At 37.1% G+C, this 9,102-nt stretch overlaps 1 protein-coding gene across 1 annotated transcript; it reads left to right on the forward strand.

Annotated features, from left to right (window-relative positions):
* The first annotated feature begins 1,596 nt into the window (after window positions 1-1,596).
* LOC107871910 lies at window positions 1,597-6,379 on the forward strand. Its single transcript, XM_016718760.2, has 4 exons — window positions 1,597-1,927; window positions 2,261-2,381; window positions 4,178-4,349; window positions 6,368-6,379. The coding sequence occupies exons 1-4, from the start codon at window positions 1,597-1,599 to the stop codon at window positions 6,377-6,379; spliced, it is 636 nt and encodes a 211-aa protein (XP_016574246.2).
* Window positions 6,380-9,102: the final 2,723 nt, after the last annotated feature.

Here is a 9,102-nt window from a genome sequence, read left to right on the forward strand (position 1 = left end):
AAAAGCTAAACACATGGACACAAAAGGACCACTTCCAGATGTCTTTCATGGACCAGATACTGGATAGACATGCGGGAAGAGGATGATATTATTTTCTTAATGGTCATTCAAGTTACAATTAGATCACTATTGTTCCCAAAGATCAACCTTTACTTTCTATTATGGGACTTTTGTATTCAAGAGGATGCCATTCGGGTTGTGCAACGCCTCTGCCACCTTCGAGAGATGTATGTTGTCGATATTCTCTAATATGGTGGAATAAACCATTAAGGTGTTTATGGATGATTATTATATGGATGGTGATTCTTTTTATGACTATTTGGTCCATTAGCCAATGCTCTTCATCTATGTGAGGAATGCAACTTGGTGCTAAATTGGGAGAAGTGTTATTTTATATTGAAAGAAGGAATTACGCATTGGAAAAAGATCTCAAAATAAGGAATAAAGGTGGATAAGGAAAGAATTAAAGTAATTGAGAAGCTACCACCACCAATCTCGGTGAAGGGTATTTGGAGTTTATAGGACATGCTGGCTTCTACAGGCTATTCATCAATGATTTCTTAAAGATTCCAAATCTTTTTTACAAGCTTCTTGATAAAGCAGTGAGTTTTGATTTTGATGAGGCATGTATGAAGGCTTTTGAGTGCTTGAAGGAGAAGTTAGTGTCAACCCCTATTGTAGTATCCCCAACTGGTCTATGCTATTTGAGATCATGTGTGATGCAAACGGTGTGGCTCTAAATGCTGTCCTAGGCCAAAGGAAAGAATAGGTACTTCACCCTATGTACTATGCTAGCAAGACATTAAACCCTGCTCAAAAGAACTATACTGTTACCAATAAAGAGTTACTATTAGCGCGCTTTACCTTTGAAAAGTTTCTATCCTATCAATTGGGAATAAAGTCATTATTCATATAGACCATGCAACATTGAGATACCTAAAGGCAAACAAAGATGCAAAGCCAAGATTGATTCATTAGGTTCTCTTGCTACAAGAGTTTGACTTTGAAGTAAAGGACCCAAAAAACACAGGAAATCAAGTTGTAGATCACTTGTCCAGATTTGATGAAGAAGCAATGCAGAAAATAAAGGATGGGATTGAAATCGATGATACTTTTCCAGACGAGAAGATTTTGGCAGTATCGCCAGACTTGAAACTCTGGTTTTTTTATTTTGCCAATTACTTTGCAAGTGATCTTGGTCCAGAAAACTTGTCTTTTTAGCAGCGGAAGAGATTTATGCATGAGGCAAGGAACTTCTTCTGGGATGATCGTTATTTATTTAGGATTTATAAGAATGGTATGATTCATAGGTACATCTCATAGGTGGATATGATGAGTATTATTAAGTCTTGTCATGCTTCACTTGTTGGGGTTCACCATGGAGGAGCTCTTATAGCCCACAAGATCTTGTAGTGTTGGTACTATTGGTCAAAAATATACAAAGATGCTCATGACATTGCTGCAGCCTGTGACCAATGCCAATATCAAGGAAATATTTGGAGGCTCCATGAACTCCCTATGACCCATATTTTAGTGTTGGAGTTATTTGATATATGGGTTATGGTTCTGATGGAACCATTTGTGAGCTCCTATGGCATGGGGTATTTCATGGTTGTGGTTGATTATCTGTCCAAGTGGGTGAAAGCGGTAGCACTCCCCAATAATGAAGGTAGAAGTGTCACCGTATTCCTAAAAAAGCATATTTATTCTCCATTTGGCACTCCATATGCAATAATTAGTGATGGTGGGTCACATTTCTACAATCGCTTGTTCAAGTGTCTATTTGAGAAATATGGATTAAATCATAAGGTGGAAACACCTTATCACCTTCAGAAAAATAGACAGGTCGAGGTCTCCAATAGAGAGATTAAGTCCATTTTGGGAAAGATTGTAAATGCCAATAGGACTGATTGGTCAAGAAAGCTAGGTAATGCATTATGGTCCTATCAAACAAATTTTAAGACCCCCATAGGTATTTCTCTGTATCAGTTGATTTATGGTAAGGCATGTCACTTGCCTGTTGAACTTGAGCACAAATCACTATAGGCTTTGAAGAAGCTGGATTTTGAGTTGCATAATACAGCAAAGATGAGGATGAGCAAAGTGAATGATTTGGATGAATTTCAACTCCGGGCTTATGAGAGTTCTTCACTATACAAGGATAAGATGAAGCTGCATCATGATCAAAAAATCTAGAAAAGAGTATTTGAACCCGGTGATCAGGTATTGCTATATAATTTGAGACTTTGGTTGTTTCCAGGCAAGTTAAAGTCTAGTTGGTATAGGCTATTCACTATGGTGAGGGTTTTCACATATGGTGCTATAGAATTGAAGCGTGATGGTGAAGCCCCATTCGAAGTGAATGGGCAAAGGGTGAAGCAGTAAATGGGAAGCACTGAGAAAGTAAAAGTAGTTATTGATATGGACCTTGGAGAAGTCTAAGTAACCAGGACAATTGCGTTATGCTGCGAAGTTAAATCAAGCACTGCATGGGAGGCAACCCAAGGGGATGATTGGTGAAATATAAGTATCCAACTTATCCATGTCGTGCCACGATGTTAAATCAAGTGTTGTATGGAAGGCCACCCATGGTTTGTACTCATTAATTATACGATAATTTGTGTGTTCAGTATGCAGGGCTAAGGATTGCAGGATTAAACCAAAAAATTTTCTTATACCAGGCTAAACGGGGGTCCTCAACCAGACCCTACGGCTTGTAATCAAGAGCCGTAGGGACTTGTAAATAAGTCCACCATCAGGTAATAGGTTTTTGGAGTCATTATGATGCTCAAAATTAGTCGTGACTATGACTCGACTATTTGAGTCGTAATGGCTAGAGATCCAGGTAAGGTTCCAGTACTTATGGAGAGAGTATATGACCCATAAGTTGTGGTTATGACTCATATCCAAGACTCGTAACTAGGCCTAACATCGTAGTCTTGGCGGGTCAACCTGGTCCGATTCACTGAATAAAACATATGGAGTCAACCCAAATGGTTGGCATTCCCAATTTTAAATGTAAAGTCTCCCTCTATTCCACTAGTCAGCTACCACAACATCAAAACACTTCATATTCATTCCTAAAAGGAAAAATCAATTAAGTAAACTCTCCCAAATCTCAAAATTATCAAAGAGTATGGAACAACAAAGTCATTCAAGTTGAGTTCACATGAAATCCAAGTCTCAAAGTAAACAAGTAAGTGCTGTGCTTAAAATTTCTTTTCACTAAGTTATTTTTTAGTACATAATTGTTGTTTGGGTTTCTTAATTGAAATTTGTGTGCATTAAAAGTAATAGAACCTTATTTTCTAGAATTTTGTGAAGTATGTTGATAATGGGATTAAAGATTGACTTTGTTCTCTAAAATACTGCTAAGGGATGATTGTATGAAGTGTGCATGAATGCTTAAATATTTAAAATTTTGTGGAGATTGCATATTAGAACACACTATTCTAAACAAGCATGTTATAGTGGCTACGAGATTTATTATAACTCATAGGGAAACTTAAAATGTTGTTATAAGACTCCTAACCACTGGTAATATGGTTATTTAGAGGAGTAGGAGTTTTGGAAACCTTACGACTCACTTAGAAGAGTCGTAGGCAATCCTTTCAGCTCATAGGCAGGAGTCATAGTGACTAAGTAGGTAATTATTTTTGGTCAGCTTACGAGTGTTGGTAATGAGTCATAGTATAACATTATGACTTGTTAGAAAAACTCGTAACCCAACCAGGAAATATTACATAAGCTTCTGTGTACATTATGAGTCTTCTAAATGAGTCGTACCCATAAGATACGACTCACAACCTCCAGTCATAATGAGTCTAGTGTCTGCTACACGAAAAACTTATTCTTTTATTTTTCTTTCTATTTCTTAGCACTCACTAATGAGTTGTTTTAACAGGTATTAATGGCTTCTAAAGGTGATTCATCAAAGAAACCGACACCAAAGAACAACACCCAAAGGAAACCTGCCCAAAAATCTACTTGTTATCTCATAAATAAGGACACCGATGAGTCAAGTGGTGACCTTAAAGAATACACAAATAGGGGTTGGTAGATCCAAGATACAAATGACCTAACGATAAAAAAGAAGCTTCTGTGGAGGAGGACACACCCCTAGGTCCACACCTCAAATGAAAAATCCTAGTGCCTTACCACCTCATTCACTGTCCAGGTCTAAAGAGGATGGAAATGATGATGATGAAGATAATGAAGGAGGAAGTGAGGATGTAAAAAAGGGTGAATCCAGCTCGGAAGAAGAAAATGATAAGATTGAGAGTGAGGAGAGTGCTACATCCATTGATATCCATCCACCTCAGACTCCACTTTCTATTGAGCCGGCTCAGGTGCCCATCATTAAATGGTGGGGGTACCCTAAAATAGAGACCATATGTAATTAGAGGGTTGTGTCATTCCCAAGCCCACTCTCAAGTGTACGTGGTCTCACCAAGTAGTAATGTCACACTTTAGAATCCAAGTATAGATCTCACAGGGACTTGTGTTGACAACTTATCCAATTCTAGTTCAACTATTGGATTAATCGGTACAAATGTAACAAAATGAGTTTTTGAGTTATAAATTGAAATTAAAGTAAAAAAATGTAGAAAAATAAGATCTTGGACAATCAATAAAGAGAATCATGGGGTTAAACCACTGCGGAAATTCATACTAAGCTATTGAACTTCATTGGTTAGATTACTTATCTTGGTTGTTAGTTCATAGGGTTTATAGTATGATCATGGTCTCCCGACCTCTAATCTTCTATCTAACTGGACATTTCAACTACATCATTGAGCGGGGATGTAATAAATCCATTGATATGCATTAAGATGTCATCCCTCAAGCGAACCAAAGAAGGCTTCTAGGTATATCACTATCCTATACACAAATCCAAATCCCTTATTTTATAAAAGAATAAGAACCTTACTCTATTTACCACATGTTCTATTATATTATTCCCTCTCCCAAGTTCACAAAGATGATAATGTATGTATTATAAGGGTATATAAGCATTAAAATAGTTACAAAAAAGGATAAATAAACAACCAAATTGTAACACCCCGATTTTCTAAATCGAAATGCTACACAGTGCTTATGACCCCGAAGGACACAAGCTAACCCATAACTGATATCTGTACCTTTAAACTGCATAATATACATCTAAAATATGGAAAATATGAACAATAGGCCATAAGGTTCCACTGAATAAAATATCAGACAAATCATAACATCCATATGGGCTAACAAATACCCAAAACAACTGAAGTCTGAAACAAATCTAAACTAAATCTAAAAGCCTCTAAATACTGTCTGAGTAAGGATTTGAAGGAACATGTCTCCAACTAACTCCGTAAACTGAAAGATAATCGAAGAAAATAAATGAAGTCAAATCATATAGTCCTCGAATGAAGAGGACTCATTGCAATTCGGTATACTGAAATATGATTGCTACTGCTGATCTAGAACTCGTGGCTCTGAATCTATAGTGTAACATAAGATAAAGCACCATAGTGCAAATGCGTCAGTACAACTGAAAGTACTGAGTATACGAGTGAGGTAGGCTATATGCAAAGGGCTTACATGCATGATCAGTGCTAACTAAATAACTAATATGAATGTGAGAGTGCAAACATGCATACATAGTAACTGAGATCGTGAATACGTGATATCTAGATCTGTACACTACTAAATAGTTTATTGATATCTAACATGACTAATATTGGGATTTCTGATAACCTAGATAACAGTGTCTGACAGTCCTGAATCTGATGGAACTACCTGAGTTCCGTACTGTAATTGAATTGACTAAATCTGACAGTCCTGGTATACTGAAATCTAAAGAACTATCCGAGTTCTTTTACAGAGAGTAAGACTAAAATTGTGGGAGGTAGTTTATTAATTAATATTCCCCAAATGTGCCATAATAGCTGAGCTGGGGTCCAATCTGTACCCTGATTGGAAGGGTGTCAATACCACACCACTGGTAAGGACAAGTTGTGAGTGACCCTTATCTAGCAGGTTACTCTAATGAGAATGGTGGGATCTTGGACTTACAGGTAAAATCACCTCATCAACCCTAATCTGATAGGTTAAGATGTCTCAACCTACGCTGGCTAAGTAGTTCTGGAACATAATGATGACTGCTAAAAATCACACCCTTATCTAGAAGGTGAGTTCCCATCCTTAGGTTCACTCGGTGCTAACTTCTACTCCAATCTGAAAAGATTGAACATGATTAACTAACTGTACATGGACTGAGTAACTAACTTCTGTTGACTGGCGGAATAATACTATTATCTGAGAATTTACTGAGATCGTGAGATTTCTGAGATTTCCTGTTCACATGACTGTCTGGGTTCTATAGATCATGGCTTGACAGAAAGTACCATGATAACATAACATGGCTCTAGGCACACAGCTATATTTTTTGGGTACAAGTACCCCTAGGACTCAATGGAAGGAAAATGACACACATGACTGACTTGGTCATAAGAATAGAGTACACAATTCATAATATCATAAGTAGGAGATTTCATGCTACTCTTGGTTCTCAACATCTTATACATGGAAGGGGATGCGCACAACATGTATATACTCGTGTTTCTTGAATATCATGCTCATTTCATATCACAACAATAACACACAACAATAACGTGGAGTTCATGTGGAGTCATAAAGAATAGAACATGGGCTTGTCATTTAAGCACTATTACGCCATAAAAATATGGATTCTATCATTCTTGGCATTTTGTCAAACACCTTACATGCACAACTTTGGGCATAGGTGTACTTATCAATTTGACAATCTTAATCCATCCAAAATTCATGGGTTTCAACTAACCTACTCACATACTTCATGAAAAACACATCAAGATATAACCTTGAATCTAAACAAAAATCATCACCATGAATGTAGTCATAACACAACAAGGAAATCACAATTTATAATTTAAAACATGATTCTTGAGCTCCATGGATGAAAGTGATCCATGGATAAACACTACGCATACCTTAGTGATTGAATCTTGAAAGAGATCTAATGTTTTTAAAGGTTCTTGAAGAAATACTTAGGCTTGCTATTGATTTTTCTTAACTAGGGTTTAACCCCTTTGGGAGAGAATGTTCTTGTTCTTGAGGAAATGATCTTGAGAGGAAACCCTAATCTTTTGGTTGAGAGTGTATAAGAGAGCTTTTTTTTTAGATGTTTAACTAAAGAGAATGAAAGATAATACGCTCCTTGAGGGTTATAAGTCATGAGAAGTAAAGGGAAAGACCAAAATACCATTGCAAAAATATCCCTCAATTATTGGAAAAAATTAGCTGACCACATTCGTGACAAGTCGTCAAGCTGGTGATAAGTCCTCATGAAATGTCATTACAAAAAGGTGAAATCTTGATTTTCTGTTTAAGGTTGATGACATTGGTGATAGGCCATCACGGGCATGATGACTTATCATAAAATGTCATCACTTGGGGTGGAAATCTGCCCAGGGCTGAAGACATTGGTAATAAGTGTCGTCACTCAGTTTCCCAGCCTGACATGCTGGAGTAAAGTGGGCATAACTCCTTGCTCTGATATCGGATTTAGGCAAATTAGTATCGTTGAAAAGCTAATTTAATTATATATATTTTGGTGGGTTATGAACTCAGAAATTCATAGAATAATGAGAGATACTCTCATTTGAAGTTAACTATGCCAATATCCTTTTCAAGAATTCAATTGGTAAGAAAATGTTTTGATTCGTCTATTAGCTAGGACACTTTTGAGGCCTTAATATGCATAAACATTGATCATAGCACTACCAAAGCACTAAAAATTTATTACTCATGAGTTTGAAGCATGATCTTAAAATGTCTGAACTTTTGGCGTATTATAATATCTCCCCCTTGGGAACATTCGTCCTCGAATGGGACTAACTAAGCTGAGATTACTAATGTACTAGCCTTACTTAAGGGATGCAACATCTAAAATACGATGACCTGACTGACCTGAATGATAAGATGAATATATTTGAACATACTGAACATGCATATCTGATGCATAACTGACAAGCTGAACTCATGTATATCTGATGCATGATTACGTGACTGAACTGTTACATGTATGCATGACTGAATGCAATGATATTTAGTACCAAATTCATAAATGGAATCCTAATATGAAACTAAATAAGATTAAGGAGAACTATTATCTTGAGCTTGATCTGAATTGGCGGAGAAGAGATGAGGATACTTGGTACGCATATCTGCTTCTGCTTCCCAAGTAGCTCCCTCAACGGACGGGTTTCGCCAAAGAACATTAACTAGAGGGAATTCTTTGTTCCTCAGTCTACGAGTCTTATAGTCTAGAAATTTGATCATAATCTCTTCATAAGAGGCTGTTTTGGATATCCATGCTCTGAGTAGAGACTACAACTGAAGGGTCACCTATTCACTTCTTAAGAAAAGAGACATGGAAGACTGGATGAACTGAAGCTAGATTTGAAGGCAATTTAAGCTCATAAGCTACCTTGCCCAAGCAATTGAGAATTTTGAAAAGACCGACATATTAGGGACTGAGCTTTCCCTTCTTGCCAAATCTCTTCACCCCCTTCATAGGAGAGATCTTAAGATAGACAAAATCATCAACTTTAAATTCTAGATCCTTTAAACAAACATCTGCATAAGACTTTTGTCGGCTCTTAGCAGCCCAAAGTCTTTCTCTGATTAAAAAAACCTTCTCTAAGGCATCAAACACTAAGTTAGGCCCTATGACTAAGGCCTCACTAACTTCAAACCAACCGATTGGATATCTGTACCTCCTACCATAGAGAGCTTTGAATGGAGCCATCTGAATACTGGAATGATAGCTATTGTTGTATGCAAACTCAATCAAAGGCAAGTGGTCATCCCAACTTCCCTTGAAATCAATTGCACCTGCCCTTAGCATATCTTCTAGAGTTTGAATAGTCCTTTCTGCTTGATTATCTATCTAAGGATGAAAAGTTGTACTGAGATAAACTTGGGTATCAAGACCCTTTTGGAATGCTTTCCATAAGTAAGAGGTGAACTGGGTGCCTCTTTCTGAGATAATAGATAGTGGAACACCGTGTAATCTGA

The sequence above is a fragment of the Capsicum annuum genome, chromosome 5, assembly GCF_002878395.1.
Source record: "Capsicum annuum cultivar UCD-10X-F1 chromosome 5, UCD10Xv1.1, whole genome shotgun sequence".
Lineage (NCBI taxonomy): Eukaryota > Viridiplantae > Streptophyta > Magnoliopsida > Solanales > Solanaceae > Capsicum > Capsicum annuum.

Excerpts from the sequence above, each read along its gene's own strand:
- LOC107871910 (XM_016718760.2), top strand. The coding sequence starts at position 1,597 with ATGGGGTATTTCATGGTTGTGGTTGATTATCTGTCCAAGTGGGTGAAA. Across the intron at positions 1,928-2,260 it reads TGATTGGTCAAGAAAGCTAG|GCAAGTTAAAGTCTAGTTGG; the intron begins GTAATGCATTAT and ends GGTTGTTTCCAG. Across the intron at positions 2,382-4,177 it reads AATGGGCAAAGGGTGAAGCA|GTCTAAAGAGGATGGAAATG; the intron begins GTAAATGGGAAG and ends TTCACTGTCCAG.